Source organism: Pinus tabuliformis, chromosome 4_2, assembly GCF_031772625.1.
Source record: "Pinus tabuliformis cultivar Carrire ecotype Pingquan chromosome 4_2, CPIR1, whole genome shotgun sequence".
Classification (NCBI taxonomy): domain Eukaryota; kingdom Viridiplantae; phylum Streptophyta; class Pinopsida; order Pinales; family Pinaceae; genus Pinus; species Pinus tabuliformis.
Genome location: NC_142304.1, coordinates 269505800 through 269523298, shown reverse-complemented (window position 1 = coordinate 269523298; position 17499 = coordinate 269505800). Strand labels below are relative to the sequence as shown.

At 39.7% G+C, this 17499-nt stretch overlaps 1 protein-coding gene across 2 annotated transcripts in view; it reads right to left on the bottom strand.

The window, feature by feature from the left end:
- LOC149169016 (uncharacterized) overlaps positions 1-17499 on the bottom strand; it is a 121234-nt gene that overhangs the window by 66608 nt on the left and 37127 nt on the right. The window contains exon 3 of one of the 2 annotated variants that reach the window (XM_089428522.1): positions 1738-1940. In XM_089428522.1, the coding sequence (XP_089284648.1) occupies positions 1738-1940 (203 nt within the window). The remainder of the gene's footprint in view (positions 1-1737; positions 1941-17499) is intronic. The other variant, XM_089428523.1, reaches the window with a different exon arrangement.

The following is a 17499-nucleotide window of genomic DNA, read 5'->3' as shown; positions in this document are numbered from 1 at the left end:
TTACCCATGACTAGAAGTATTTTCTCATAAATTTCCCATTTGATAGGTACCAACTCATAATATCCCTCCAGTCTAACTGTTGGGGACCTCTATCATAGTAGATGTCAACTGCTACCATAATACTTTTGAAGTCCTTGACTTCCCAGAGAATGTGCCTCCCACCAATCATCAGCGACAGCAACCCCTGGAACAGGCCAACATGTTGACACTATGCTACTCTAATGCCACTACGCCATAGCTCCAACTCTTGTTTTTGCATCCCGATATACTCGCTATCTTGCTCAAACATCCTGCAAGCTTGTATCCCTGCTTCGTCGTACCATCCATCCAACATCTTCTCTCTATGTGGGCTAAGCAATGTTGAATGTAACTAGTGTCGGTCTTCATAATTATGATATCATGACTTGATGTAATCATTGTACTTGTCAAGAGAGAAAAAAATATGTATTTTTGTAAAAGAAAATTTATCTATACATGGGTTTCTTGCCCATGGTTTTGGTCCTAGGTTGTGCACCCATTGAGTTCTCTAGAGAGTCGAATTCAAAGTCATAATGCAAAACCCCTAGAAGGGCTCTTGTATCAATGTAAAGAAAAATATTTTATGTCATGGAAATGTCTAGAGACTACCCAAGAGATCAGGTCGGCTAGCCCTAAGGGTCGGCCTAGAAGAGGCTTGAGGACCCACTCAGATGGTTATATATTGGAGAGGAATTTGTCCTGCAAAGACATACTTGTGTATTCAACTCGTTGAGGAAGATCTGAGCCAGAACAGAAGTGCGAAAAGGAGGAAAAGGGATAGTGAATCTAGAAGATTGTTTTGATCTTGGATTTTTCGTTTATCTCTCTCTTTGGCAGTGGAATTCTCTGTGGAAGGATAGATTGCCTCAGATCCAAAATTGAGAAGGAATAGATTTTGTTTGGGTGGCTGGCTTGATCTCTTGGTGGATGATCTAGTGTCTTGGTCTTGGAAGTCTTCATTGAAAATTCTATAAGGAGTTCTCTGGGTTTTCCCCTTTGGAGGGGTTTTGCCCTGGCTTGGAGCCTATTTCTTGTGTCTCTCTTTGTTTGCATTATGATCTTCTTGTTGGCATTTATTTTGATGATGAAAAGAAATAAATGTGATATTGATGAAGTGATAATATATCTCAAATAAATGTCAATGTTAAAGAGAAATCATGTAATAAACAAGCTCCAAGGGCTCAACTCAACAACAACGAAACAATAATCCCAAATGCATGCCTAAGGAGTGAGCTCTCATCTCCTTTAATAGTCATGGACTATCAGAATACCATGGGTAAAAACCATGGGTCATCCAAATACCATGGGTCTTTTTCTTCTTTTATTAAATTGACTTATAATATTCTTTTTTTCATTAGTCATTTTTGAATTAATTAATTCTCAATTATTACCTCATTACCTTTTAATTTGTAGCCTATGAGAATGGATATGCTACTGAGTTAATCTTTGTTTCCAATGTTCGGACAAAGGGACATTACAAAAGCTGCAATGCTGCTCTATATGACTCATGCTCTCACATACAAGGGTTGAAAACGAGAAGTACATATGCAAAAAGAAAACATTCCTAAAATTATTTTATTATACTTTCTGCAGCATGTGAAGATGATACAAAAAGGCTCAAGTATATATATATATATAAGAAACAAAAGCTAGAATAGTTAAAACTAGCCTTCCAAAGAGATCAAAACTAGAAAAAATAGTTTAAGATTCACTTCATACCTGTTTGCTGAATCCTCGCTTTCAAAAACAAGAAATGCCAAACCCTTGCAAACAGGATCCCTTGTTTTCTTATTTCCAGACACAACAGGGTTTATATGAAGTAGGCCTGGGCATCCTTTAAATGCCGCTTGCAAATCTCTAACAATATTCTTCTTTTTAGGCAGGTTTCCAATACGAACATTCACTCCAGTTGGTGCTAGTTCCATAGGATAATCAAGCAACAAAATATTCAAATTAGAGAACTACAACAGCATAATATGACACACCAAACACATTAAAGTTCAAAAAATCACCATATGGAAGTATGGAAATTGAGAATGAAAACCCACCTGATCTATCAGATTCTAAATAAAATAGATACAAATAAAGATATCAGCTTGATGTCCATAGATTATCAAAAAGGATGAAAGGCACAAGATACATTGTTGGCAATATATCAGTGGAGTGTCTAATGCCTCTCTAGGCCAAAGCATAAATGACATATAACTAATAAAAAGAGGATAAATGAATAAACTTTTCTTTTGCCTTGCTTTGTCCAAAAGACTCTCAACATGGTATTGGCAAGGCCCAAAGTATTGATATTGGTACAACAAAGAACAAAAGACTGCCGACTGCCCAGAATATCGTAGAACATTACCATGTATTGCAGCCTGTGGTATTTGATTGGCTAGAAATTCCATTCTGTTTGAAGGCAAGCCTTACTCTCCACTGGAGGTTTTTCACAAAATTACATTTATTTATGCTGATTTTATTCCAAAACAAAAGTCCCAAGGCAGGTAGGCTCGTTATTGGTGAACAAAAGTAACCACTAGTCGTTTTTTCAATGGTACTAGTCAAGGGAACCCAGGGGTGTGTGGAGTTGGTGGTGTCATTTTTTTTGTCTAATTCTCATTTCTTCTCCTCCAACTTAGTGTTAGACTGTGAGTCTCTAGACAATCACAAAGTCCAAGACCACATAGATGAGTTGTAAACCTTATCTTTGATGAGGTGTTGTCACGATCCACTGATGAGTTGTTAGTGAGGTCTAAATCTAAAACAATCCAATTGATGTACTATAAAGTCAAATCCTGAGATCAATACAAAGGGGTTAAGAGATTGGCATAAATCCTTTTCCACCAGCTATTCTTGTTATGCTTGCTTGTGCCAATTCATAACATGGTATCAAAGCCATGATAGTTTTTTCATTGAAAGTTTGATTTCATAGCCCTTAAGGTATGAATGAACCTATGGGATTTATCCATAGGGACTGAATTTTGAAATATGGTGAAGAAGCCATGAATTCACCAAAAGGATGATGAGTAGTTTCAAATCTGAGTTGTGCTACAAGTGTGAAAGCACAAAAGGTTGACAGTTGGAGCTCACAGTGTCTTCTGGACAACTAGTGATGCTGATCTGCCCAAAAGCATTCTGACAGCGATCTATAGCTAGCATCTCTCAGTATCGACAGTAGAAACATGTGTGTTTGCAAAGAAACGAGATAGAATTCTTTTAATCAAAGTTGTACAGCAGAAACATGGTGCAATTCACTGTCAAGAAGTATGAAATCGCTTGGATTATTCATGTAAATAGGTGAGATCTGTTGGAATCAAAGTCTAGATTAGAAATTCATTGGAAGTCCACAAATTATTTGTAAAAATTATAGCTCTGATAGATCTGGAAAATCTGTTATCAGTGTAAAATTCTTGGTCATGCTAATGCTGGAATTTTAGCATATGCATGCATAACCAAGACATTATGGGCGTTGATCCATAATGCCCATTTTGACTCCCTTTGCACCTGGCTTGGATCAATTGTTTCCAGATGTTCCACCATTATTTTGCATGTACGAAGCATTGAGGTAGCATATGCTAATTTATCATTGTTTGCACATATCCAAGTTGTTCCCACCATACAGCTGTAAGGACCTATATTTTGACTTTGGCCTTTTATTTTAAAGGGATTCTTCAAAGTTGTCTCACAAATAGACTCTATCTTACATCTCGAGCTCCGTGCATCACTGATTACATCACAAGGCGAGAATATATTAGTAGATGACACTGATGACGAATGCAACTAAACCATCCCAGATTGTACAATTGGGGATTCAGACAATTTGCAATAAATATTTGCCATAGAACGGACTAGCTCCTCCAATAATACTATATAGTATTATGTAAAGTCCTTACACTTGCCATTTCTGAAAAAGCTCAAGCAATTTATAAAAGAACTGAGTGACATTATTCCGCAACCAAAAAGCATTTTAGTTTTGGGAAACTTAATTGTAACTATTCTCGATTTGCAATAAGTTCCATGAAGGGTTTATGATGTGAAAATTCGATTACCCGAATCACCACTGCAGCAACTGATTAAGTTCCTCCTATTTGTTAATTACTGAACAAACTATTTACTTTTTCCTACAGTAAACACTAAAACTAATACACTGCAGTCTTCACCAATTAACTTATAAGCGGAAACAAGAAACTGAGCAAGAAAGAAATACACCGCATTACACCGTTATTTTTGGATAGATGTCCCCGGAAAAATCCAATGTGACAAAACCGGTGCAGCAGCTGAGGATTTTATTATTAAGCGGTAGTTTTCTGAATACAATTTCCGGATGCCTTGCTAGCTATCTAGTACAAAGAATATCACTGATAGAAGAATAGTGAGAAGTTCCTCACACTATCACATGCGATATCAACTGATCCAGCCACAGAATGGCTTGCCCCTAGCTGCCTCTATGCAGTCACTACGTCAACCCAGCATCACAGCATCTAGGGACAACATCACTCCCTTTGCTGATCAATTTGTCTCCAGGAACTTCAATTTCCACCTCCCGATCTCACACCTCGGCTTCCGGCTTCAAAAATCAATTCCTGCAAAACTACAAACCTCCTCAAGGCTCTGCGCTACCTCTGCATCAGCCTACATTGGCCAACTTAGCCTCTGCGCTGCCACTCCCGGATCTCTCTTTGCCTCCTCTACTGAGTATTCCCGGATCAGGAGAAATCTCCAACCGGAACTATCCTTGCCCCTCACAACAAAATATCACTTCGAATTCTCTTCCCAGCAACTGTTGTGCTTCAAAAATTTGATCTTCTGATCTCAACTTGATGTGTTTTCCAAATGCCCATCAAGCCTCCTCTTATAATCCTCCAGTTGAGAACCAACGGCCCAGATTAGATTCTAATCAATGGCTCAAATCATGTTGGCTTGATCCTCGTCTCCTTCTAGAAGTTTCACCCACAGTTTGATTAATACCCTTTAATTATTTGAATTTCCTAAGTTTAGACTTAGGCACCAATTGAAAATAATTAATTATTTTAATAAAACTATCTCCGATTGGAATTTCCCAAAACGATTTTTGGGTATTGTGGAATACATGTATTCAAGCCTCCCTGCAAATTTTGAGGCTTTGAGCACATCTGATGCTAACAGAAATCAACACTCCCTCTTAGCAAGGAATGTGCTCTAGTAATTGAACCTGCTGAAGCATCACCCTTCTCTATAACATCTCCCTCTGTGTTGCTGATGTCTGACATCGCTGCCCACCAACTACTGCGCAAATGTTGCATTTGTACTGCTACTAACACTGCCAATACTGCATCCATACTACAACCCTCATAATTTATGCATTTGTGCTAATGTTGACACTACCACTGCCAACACTGTAACCTTCTCCAACTATTGTTGTTGCTGCGTCAACAATGGAAAAGCATCCAAAATTACTGAACAGGTGTTCAGCATGATGCATCTGTTGCTTGAGTTCTGACTGCTGCTAGTCTCTGCACTAACCCTCTAAAGCCTTTGCGTTGTTGCTGACTCTGCATTGATGCCAACTCTTCTCTGCGTTGCTCAGTCTCTGGCGCTCCTAGCTACTGCAACTGTCACTTCGGCACTCCTCTGTACCAACTAACACTGGTCCATCCTACTACTGCTGATCTGGACTCCTGTAGCAAGGTATTGATCCAAGAGGTGGACTCCTCAAGGATCCTGCCCAACTATAGTTCTAGATCACCCCACCCTCCCCTAGAGGTATATGGGCAACCATGGCAAACTCTTCCTCCTCTCTCCTTGTGGATGCAGCCTTCAGATCATGCTTCTCGTCCTTGCCTTCTTCTTGAGAGGACATTATGTAGCATAATGACCAAGTTCGCCACACCGTAAGTACTTGATCTTCGAAATATCTTTCTTCTTCTTCCGCTGCTCTTGTTGCCCCTTAGATGCAAGGGCTATATTTTCATCCTCCTCCTTCGGCTCTGTCCCACTGCTACTGCTACTGTCAAGTTTGCACTTGACTAAGTCTCTCCTCATCTCTTCCTGCTGAAGAGCGGCGCACATTCCTTCCCAATCCGGCAATCTTTCTCTGCCCAGGATGCTCTAGACAAATACTTGCCATTCTTTTGAGACTGAATTTACAGCTAGCCTCACCATCTCGATAGGCTGAGGTGTTGACCCCACAGCTACCAACTCATCTCGAGTTTCCTGAAGCTTTGCAAGAAACGGATCAATGCATTCCCCCTTCTGCATCTGCGTGGATCTCATCTTCTGCTCCAAGTACATCTTCCACTGCTCGGAAGATCCTTGATATAGCGTGGACAAGGCATCCCACATCTCCTTGGCAGTCCCTTTGCCTAAGATGTGACATACTACATGATCCTTCACTCCATCGAGGATCATCTGCTTGGCCTTCGCCATCTCTCCCTTGTACTTTTTGAGCGGATCTGAATCCGCGGGCTCAGCTACCACACTATCGACGTAGATCTTGAGAAAGTGTTCATCCAGAAGGCATGACATCCTCGCCTTCCAGATCACATAGTTGGATGCACCAGCCAACCGATCCTAATCCCGTAACCAATGTTTTAAAACTCCGACTCGGCCAAGGGTCGACTCCAACTTCGACTCCGACTCGGTATCGACTCAGTCGACTCGATTTCAATGACTCGGTCATTGTAAAAAATACATTAAATATTTATTTAATTTATTAAAAAACATAATTTCAAATGTTTTTGTTCATGTTTCCAAACACACAGCATCAGAATATAGATAGAAGACAACATATGATCAAAGTAGGCTCATGAATATATCCATTATATCAAAATGGCACCCAGTGCACTATCTAATACATACATGATGATGATATAGAGATCAAAACAAAAACACATAACCAAGGAGGCTAGAAATGGCTTCTACAACAAAAGTAAACTGTGACCAGTACTACTGGCTACTGTTAGAGGAGCCAAGATCATCTGGATCAATCTCTGGATCAGAGTCAGACAGGGGGCTCCATGGCTCCTCCTCATCATCATCTCCAACTGCAACTGTAAAAGTGGTAGCGCTAGTAGGCTGTGCAGTAGCTGCAAGCTGAGATAGACGAGATATGCGCTTCTATCGTGGCTGAGCAGAGGAAGCGCCTGCAACTGGAGGACTTGCTGGCTCTGAGGCTAAGGCTGGTACAGGTGGATCAAGATCTACATTCAACTGAACATGTTGTTCGAGTGATGCTATCATCTGTAATTCATAATCAATATCCTCGACAAAGCAAACTCTACTGGATGAATCTCCACTACCCAATCTGATGTTGGATCAATGTCTTCCAACACAATGGGATCTGAATCAGGGCTTTTGTTCAGCAATTGGTTGCGTCTGAGCTAGAGGTTGTATTGGACATAGAGTAGATCATTTAACCATTTTTTATCCAAAAGGTTTCTCTTCTTTGTGTGAATCCTCTCAAAGACAGACCAATTGCGCTCACACCCAGTAGCACTGCAAGTTTGACTCAAAATACAAATTGCAAACTTCTGCAATTCAGGGCAATGGCTACCAAAAGCCTCCCACCATTGTGCGGCAAAAAACATAGGAGTGTAATGAGTTAGCTCAACAAAATTACAAATTATATCCAACTTTCAAATTATAAACGATTTAACAAAGTAGGTATTAAGAATTTGAAAATTGAAATTTTTGTTTACCTGGCTCATCTGCTTCCCTTGCAATCTTTGCCAGGGTCTTCCCAAAGGTACCTGAGGCATTGCTGAAGGTTGTGACCTGTCGGTGTATCTCCAGTTGATCACACTCCAATGGGATCATGCGATCAATGCAGTTAATCAATTCATCTCTAACCTCCCCCCTAAAAGCTCCTGTCGCCTTAGCTTTATAATGATACCGTGGGTTCAAAAAATACCCAGCTGCATGTATAGGGCGATGGAGTTGATTGTTCCATCTTTCATCAATGATTGCCCAAATGGGCCCATACTTAGCCACTTTATCCTTGTATGTCCTCTTTACTTGCTCCTTTGCTTGATCCATAGCCTCATAAATGAAGCCCATAGCCAATCTTTCCCCATCCACCAACCACAACACCTTAACCAATGGCTCAGCAAGCTTCACAATCTCTGCTGCCTTTCTCCAAAATATTTCTTCATTAACTTTATTTTTCAATTCTTTGCCTTCCAGTTTGTGAGACCACTGGCTTTGATTCCATTCTTTACTAGAAAAAATATTTTGCAAGTTTCTATGTTGTGAAAGCATAGATTGCAATGTCAAAAAATAAGTAGCAAATCTAGTGATGGCAGGCCTAATAATATCCCTGCCCCTTGTATGTTTCCTCATCAGGCCCAAAATCCATGAATGATTGTAGATAAATTTTGTTGTGCTTTTGACATGATCTACAGTGTTTTTGACCCAATCTAATTTGCCAATATCCTCAAGCATGAGGTTTATGCAATGTGCAGCACATGGGGTCCAAAAGATGGTTCCGTGTTTTTCCTCTAACAGTTTACCAGCAAGAACATAGTTAGAGGCATTATCTGTGATGACTTGAACAACATTAGCCACCCCCACCTCCTCAACAACCTCATCCAATAGCTGAAAGAACAATTGTCCATCTTTTACCTTATCAGATGCATCCACTGATTTTAGAAACATGGTTCCCTGTGGGCAGAATATAAGAAAGCTTATGATGGTATAGTTTCTTTGTTCAATCCATCCATCTGACATGATGGTACATCCTGTTCTTGCCCATGAGTCCTTGAAATCTTACAAATACTCATTAATGGAGGCAATTTCTTTCTGCAAACGATACCCCCTTAGCTCATACATAGTAGGGCCTTTGAAGCCTTTTCCAGCAGCATGTATGGCATCAAACATAGGCTCATAATATGGTGAACGGGAAGCATTGAAGGGGATATCGGCATCATACCACCATCTACATATGTAATCACAAGCAGTCTCCCTCAATTCTTTCTTCCAATAGTCATCTGAAGTGGGCTACATATGACTTCTACTAGCTTGAGGACCATGTGCATCTGATGGAGAGGAGGGAGTGAAATAAATTTTGATATTCATATCACCCTTTTTCATTTTACCCTTTCCCTTTTCTTGAATAGACTTAAAAGAGGGAGGAACATATCGGAAGGGGTTGGATGCATCAGTACAAGGGATAAAGGAAGAATCCTCAAAATCAAAATGGGGGTTGGTAGCCAGCATTTTTGTATATTCTTCTTCCTCCCAATTTCAACCTCTAACTCTTTTTGCCTAGCCTTATCTTCTTTAAACTTCTCAAAGTTGGCTAACAAATCCTTACTAATCTCCCCAATTTCTAGTGAAGTACATGGAGTAATTTGGCCTTTGATCCCTACCAAGTGTTGTTTCAGCCTATTAATGCCCCCAGGACCATCCTTAATTTTCCTATGGCAAAATTTGCAATGCATTTGACTATCAACCATTTCAACATATGCCCAAGCAGCATATTTCACTCTAGGTGCCATTTTTTGACTTGAAAATGAAAGCAAAAAATCTGAAAATGAAAACAAAAAAAACATTGATTCAATGTTCATTTCTTTCACAAAAAACACTCTTTTCAATTTCCAAATTTGCACATAAAATTTAATAAGCAAAAACAGATTTTTACAAGTGAAAAAAAATACCTCCAGGCACAAACTGCCTCCTCAAGGTTGCTCCAAGAAACCAACTCCTCAATGGCAAATGCTACTCCAAATGGCTGCCCAAGAAGCTCCTCCCTTCAGCTACAATGCTTGCCCAAGACTCCTCACTATTGCGCCAAAAACAAACTCAACAACTCCTCACAAACTCTCACTGAAATTCTCACTCAAATGCATGAGATGGCTGTGAGGAAATGAGAGGGGTTGGGTGGGTTAAATAGGGTTTAGGAGAGGGGAATGGACCCCAAAGACAAAATAGACAAAATAAAAACCGGTTTGGAGTCCCCCAAAAGAATAATTTTAAGAAAAAATTGTTGTTTTACGGGTTAATGGGCCGCAGTTTCCAACCTGGCCAGGTTAATACCGAGTCGGCCGAGTTGTTAGACAACTCGGCTGGCCGAACCGTTTCCTAGGCCGGGCCACAGGTGGAGGGTCTGGCTCGGACCAACTAGGCCGAGTCGGTTCCGAGCCGGCCGTTCCTGAAAACACTGCCTATAACCCACTGGTTGCCATCTCTACCAACGAACTGTCGAACTACCTCCTCTCTCATCTGCGCAACATTGGGCTGGCCTATGCACTCCCTGCTGGAGTTAGTAGATCTGCTCCTCTCTGTCGTTGCTCGGCACTTGAGAAATCAGACTTCTTGGTTGGAAGTCCTCTCAAGTAGAATTCCGTCAACATTGTCTCCCTTCTTCCTTCTAACGATTTTCTGCCCCAGCAACTGCTGCGGAAAATTGTGTCACACCAAAAAACTGCCTCTTCCCTGAAGTTGTTGCAATGCTCCCTCTGACACTAACAATCTTCAATCTAGAACTCTTACCTCTCTGTCGACTCACTCAGAGAGAGACCTTCCTCAAAAATCTTTGCCCTCCTGGCCTGGACTACACAATCCTTCGGGGATTCGATTTGCTCAATAAATAATTTGTTCAGTAATCCCTGAATTTGCTACCTACACAACAACTGATTAAGTTCCTCCTATTTGTTAATTACTGAACAAATTATTTATTGTTTCCTACAGTAAACATTGAAACTAATACACTGCAGTCTTCACCAATTAACTTATAAGTGGAAACAAGAAACTGAGCAAGAAATAAATACACAACACATTACACAATTAGTTTTGGACAGATGTCCCGGAAAAACCCAATGCGGGAAAACCAGTGCAGCAACTGAGGGTTTTATTATTAAGCAGTAGTTTTCTGAATACAATCTTTGGATGCCTTGCTGGCTATCCAGTACAGAGAATATCACTGACAGAAGAATAGTGAGAAGTACCTCACACTATCACAGGCGATCTCGACTGATCCAGCCACAGAATGGCTTGCCCCTTGTTGCCTCTGTGCAGTCACTGCGTCAGTCCACCATCACAGCATCTAAGGACCGCATCACTCCCTTTGTTGAACGATTTGCCTCCCAGGAACTTCGATTTCCACCTCTCGGTCTCACACCCGGCTTCCAACTTCAGAAATCGATTCCTCCAACAAAAATACGGACCTCCTCAAGGCTCTGTATTGCCTCTGCATCAGCCTACGTTGGCCAACTTAGCCTCCGCGTCACCTCTCCCAAATCTCTCTCTACCTCCTCTACTGAGTATTCCCGGATCAAGAGAAATCTCCAACCGGAACTAGCCCTGCTCCTCACTGCAAAAGATCACTTCGAATTCTCTTCCCGGCAACTGTTGTGCTTCAAAAATTCGATCTTCTGATCTCTACTCGATGTGTTTTCCAAATGCCCATCAAGCCTCCTCTTATAATCCTCCATTTGAGAACCAACGGTCCAGATTAGATTCTAATCAATGGCTCAGATCATGTTGGCTTGATCCTCATCTTCTTCTATAAGTTTCACCCACAGTTTGATTAATATTCTTTAATTATTTTAATTTCCTAAGTTTAGACTTAGGCACCCATTAAAAATAATTAATTATTTCAATAAAACTGTCTCTGGATGGAATTTCCCAAACAATTTATGGGTATTGTGGAATACATGTGTCCAAGCCTCCCTGCAAATTTTGAGGCTTAAAGCACATCTGATGCTACCAGAAATCAACATATGAGATGAAGAACCATCTTTATAGCAGCTTTTCTTCCTTGTATTTCTTGTTAATGATGAGCATGTTAAAACTTAAAAGGCATTCCCTTCTCAATACGTTTTGCGGACTTTTACAATTGTATTGAAAGAAATTAGATTCATATTTCAGATTAAGAAGGTGATAGAATAGGAATTTATTGAAACATTTAGAAGTTTTCACAATGCTTGAGGTTGGAATGGTGGAAGCACTAGACTTGAATGACTCCTAGAAACCGATGTACAATATGTAAAAGTTATCAAAATATGAGTAGAACAAGAGCAATAACCAAGGATCAACCCTTTGAAATGTTGCATTTCTTGTTTTCATGACATGGAGGTTTTGTTTGTTGTAATATTGTTTGTAATGTCCCCAATGGATTAATTTCCCACGGAAGGATGGAATAGCCTATCCAACCCCATAGGCTATAGTCTTGATAAAGGGGGAAAACCCAAATTATCCAATGTTTGGGGCAACATTGGGTAGATTTTGGGTCGGTTGGGGCAAAAAGCCCAAATTTGGGGGTTGCACTTGCAACCCCTCACATTAGATGAAACCCATGGAGAAATCTATAAATAAAGGAGAGTTGGAGTCATTTAGGATCATCAATTTGGACTTGATATCTCTGTTTTCTTGAGCTGAGGCTTTGAGGGTTTAATACCCCTTCTTCTTGATTAGCTTCGGTGGAGGTGATCCCACCCTATCTAATCTCTTTGTCTAGTTTCAGTGGAGTTGATCCCACCCTACCTAGACACCCTTTTCTTGTTCTGACACAGGTCATTGGAGCAGTTTTGGTTTGGTTTAAGGCTTGAAGATTTTACCTTGTCCTGGCACAACATATTCTTTGGAGCAATTCATCTGGCCTAAAGACAGAACTCTTGTGTTTTCTCTATACAGCGAAGCAATTGAGGGCATAAACTTTGTGCAACAATAGCAGGTATCTTCTAGGCAATTCATTAAGGAATTCAGCCTCATAATCAGCAAAAAGCAGCGAGGTTTGTAGCAATATTTTGGATGCCATAGGCCACAAGGCCGAAATTTCTGACACAAATTGAGGCAATTCATTGGCATTTCTGAGGTAATTCGCTAGCATTTGAGGCAATTCAGTGGCATTTCTGAGGCAATTCACTTGCAAATATAAGGCAATTCTATGGCATTTTTTAGACAATTTTGGTGGGCTATAAGTTAGAAAGTTTGAAGTCTGCATTGTTCAAGAGATTCAGGACCCCTCTAGGGTTGCAGACTACTACAGAGAAACCAACGAGCCCCAATTGAAGCATGCGAGCCTGGCACAAACTATTATAAGTCATTCTGAGGATAAATACCATATTCCTGAGCTGTGAGTACCATAGGAAGGGGCAATTGAGCATATTGCAATTATTCTTCCAAGCCTATGGATTAACACGGTACAGTCTAGGACTCTAGGCCATTGTTGCAAGAGACTAAGGTAAGTTTGCAGTTAGTAGAATTCAATTAAAATTTGGTTTAATATTGGAGTTGGTTTGTCAAATCAAATGATAGTTGTAAACAGTATTGTAATTGGTGAAGTATTGCATTCCTTGTTTACTAGGCAGTTAGCCCTGTTTATTGTGGAGTTGAGGAGAATCGTTGTTTAGCTTATTGATGTATGACTATTGTTACTACTAATTGTATTGTTTATTACATGAAGAAATATCCATTTTTGAATAAGTGAATGATTTATGTTAGAAACCCTAAGTTGAATAAGAAACCATAACGGCAAAATTACCCTAGGACATTATAGTGGTATCAAGGTTGTGCATCTTGCCAGCTTTTGAGTGTATGAGCCTAGTATGCTTCCAGGGGATACAAGCAATGTTATAGTCAGAATGGAAAGAGTTAACTGCAGTACAGCCATGGGGGTTAGGTAAGAACGGGGAGGACCAGATCTCAATAATCTCTTACATGTGCTAATTCATGGGCAAACAGAAATAACTAATTTGTTAATACAAGGCAGCAGTAGGGATAGCAGCAAATGACACAGCTCCTACAAGCCATAAACAATCTTGGTAATAATATGACTAATGGTTTGAATGTTGGTAACAGGACTAGTACTGAAGGGAGCAACAGCCATAATCTTGGCCCCATCAATACTTTTGCATAGTCTAATGCCAGGGCAACCAATGGAAGTAACCATAGACCCTTACTTCCTCAGTTTTTGGACAATCAGCCAGCCGCAACCCAAGGAGCAGCAAAACAGGATGGACTCTTTAATGAGTACTTTTGGGAGTATGCAGCACTAGAAGAAAATATATGAGCAGCCATATCTTTCTGAGAATACAGCAACATCAAATACCAAAATAGACCTAGTGAACAACAAAATCAGGATTTGATGAGCAAGGTAGGAAAGTTGCCCATCCCCTCTTTTGATGGATCATCAAAATGCTTAGCAAGGGCTTAGGTACAAAAGTTGGACACCTATTTCCGATTTAATCCCATGCAGGAAGCAGACACTATCCAATTTTCCACTTTACATTTGGAAGGGGAAGCACATGAATGGTGGTACCATGGACTGGTCACCTTGGGACACTCTAGCATAACATCTTATATGGACTTCACCCAAAGGTTAATAGAGCATTTTGATCAGAATGATCCTCATATACATTTTAGAGAATTGGCACAAATCAAATAGACAGGAACACCAGACGAGTACATTGTAGAATTCGAATGGACAATAGTCATGGTGACAGACCTCTCAGAGCAGAGGTGGGTCATGCTCTTCATAGAAGGTCTAGTTGAACCATTACATGGATGGGTCAAGGCCTTCAAACCTACCACATTACAGGAGGCCATCACCAAGACTCGAGATATGGGAGGTGCAGCACCAAAAGTGAAGACTCCACCCATACCACAAGTCCCTCCAAAAGATAAGGGCAAGAGGACATCTCTGAATGATGAAACTAAGAAGGATTGGTTGGATGAAGAAGCTCAAAACGAGCTTAGAAGAAAGAAGCATAGTTTCACTTGTAAAGATCCGTGGGAACCTAGTCCCTGATGTTTGGGAAAGGGAAAGATTCACTACATTGAAGTATTGTCTGATAACCACAATGAGAGTGTTCCAGCACAGACACTAGGCAAGTATCTTGGCATTTCTGAAGAAGCACCATCCCAGGAAGAGGCTAAGAAGCCACATCCGAGAATTGAAGAAGGTATTATCACCACTCTCTTAGGAGTCCCTAAATATCACACCAAATCAAGGGTGCTATACGAGAGCAACGAGTCATAGCATTGATTGATGGTGGAGCAACGTACAACTTCATTGATGCAGCCATAGTGGCAAGGAGAGGCATCCCTGCCCAAGACTTTGAAGGCTTCGAAGTGAAGACAATTGATGGGTATTGTTGTCGTACAGAATGTTTCGGCACCGCGACAACGGCTCAGATCCGGGGCTGTCACCCTAATCCCCAATCTCTCCGTTTAAGCTATCTCCCTATAGCAGGCTAAGGGGGGCAGACCCTATGGAAAAGTGGAATGAAAAAGAACTAGTTGGGAACCAACCAGTTCGGGAGACACAGTGAAGCGATCAAGTACATGATTAAGATTTAGCAAGACTTATACGATTTGATTAGATTTTAAACGAGTGATACTAGTGCCTTATGGAGTCAACGATCTTGTTAGGGAAATTAAGCCCAAGTAATCGATTAGCAACTGCTGCTTAGATGAATGATTATTTTATATGAAATGCAGATCCTAAAACTAATGTGAGATGCAAGAATCTTGGTTAATTTTAGTTAAATGGCTATTTAAATGTGAACCCTTCAATCCTTTCTGTGTTGAACTTGATTTCGTAGTAATTGGAAGGGAGAAGATCAGGAGAAGCACACTAAGGTGTGATTAACAATACCTCTCCTGAAAATCTAACATACCTGGCGCCTCCGGCGCTACAGAGCGCTGTGGCTCTGATGACTACAAGGTCACCGTTTTAAGTACTATTAAAAGTAGGCTACTCAAATAAAGATGGATGGATACCTATCTCTCTATCGACCAAGCTTATGCTTGGAAGTAAATTTTATTTATGCAAAACTAACTTATATGCAAATGCACCAGATGATGAGAAGATGAGATGAAGTTAGATTCAAGGATGAAAACATGCTCATGTCGCAGAAACTTCCAATACCCAAATGAAATGTTCGCTTTATTAAATGAAGACTCAAAATTAAACCCCCCGAAGATATTACAATTAGAACACAAGCTTATTTCAAATCTTTCTGATACAGTTATAGCTCAAAGAGAACAAAAAATTCTTTGCAATTAATATCAACAGATGCTCAAAAAATACTTAGTTTATGAAACAAAGGATATGCATTTTATCACAATTCCATGACAAAATACTTAATTTTCATAAATTAATTTTTAGGACAGAAGTAAGAAAAACTTTATGACAGCAGCAATATGACAATAAAAACAATAAACTATCAATGATATCTTTATGCCAAAAATTTACCGAAATTTTTCCAAACTTGCCCACATGAATTATCAAAAAATTTCAGCCTGTTGTGATGTGATTTCTGGAATTATATCAGATCTGATATACTTATTACAGCCAACAATTAAAACATGAAATAAGCCTAATGATGAATGCCCAACTCAAGAAATTAATTCCTTAATGTATTAGACAACTTAGGAACTGATTTTAAGCTAACCCACATGAAATTTTTCCATTGTTATATTTCAGACTTCAGAAACAGAATTATTCAAAGATAACAGTGATCCAAAATGTAGATCTAGGCCAAATTCTTGATACACATCAAACATAAATGAATTATTGATGTGTTTAGCAATTTTTTAGTTAATTTCAAACCACTTAGATGTGTTTTTCACCACTATTAGAAAGGTATATGACTGTTGTAGCAAACAGTGATGAAAAAAATGGTTAAAGATCAAACCCTTAAGCCCTAGGCCTTGAAGATCACTTGTCCAAGTTGCCAAAAAAATTTCAATATCTGAAACACAATTTTTTACCAAATTTTCTGCAATACCCACTAATGATTAGCTTCAGAAAATCAAATATTCAAATCAAAAATGGAGCAAGGGAATTTAGGGCCAATGAAAACTAGCACTAGGCCCAATAGAACTAGCGTTGGGCTAGGAGAAGGTAGATCTGGGCTTAGGAGCACCAAAACTTGAAACCCTTGTTCTGAAAAAAATTATTTTGCTTCAGATCTTCAAATTTATTGCAAAATATCTAATGGTTGGCCTTATAAAAAGATTTGGAATAAGATATTGCCCTTTAGGACCTTGATCTGTCTCAAAACACCCAGATCTGCGTGAAAAATCTCAGATCTGAAGATTTACTTGGCTAATTTCTCAGATCTATTCCTGCAAACAATCTTTAAGCCCAGATCTTGCCCTCCAAGGTCTAGATCTAGCTCAGATCTGAAGATTTTCTTGGCTGATTTCTCAGATCTATTCCTGCACACAATCTTTGAGCCCAAATCTTGCCCTCCAGGGTCTAGATCTAGGTCAGATCTGAAGATTTTCTTCACTGATTTCTCAGATTTATTCCTGCACAAGTGAAAAGAGAAAAACCCAATACCCAATATGTACAAAAATAGAGAAAATCCAAAAAACCAAGTGTTAAAATTCAAAATTATGTTACAAAATTTCAGATCTACACAAGTAAATATTAAATAACAGATCTACACAAATAATTTACGGATATATACAAATAATTTACAGATCTATCAGATTTGAGGAGTATGAGTCCAACTCCGCTCCCAGATCTAATAATGTAAGGCTCTTAATAGTCAGATCTATCAA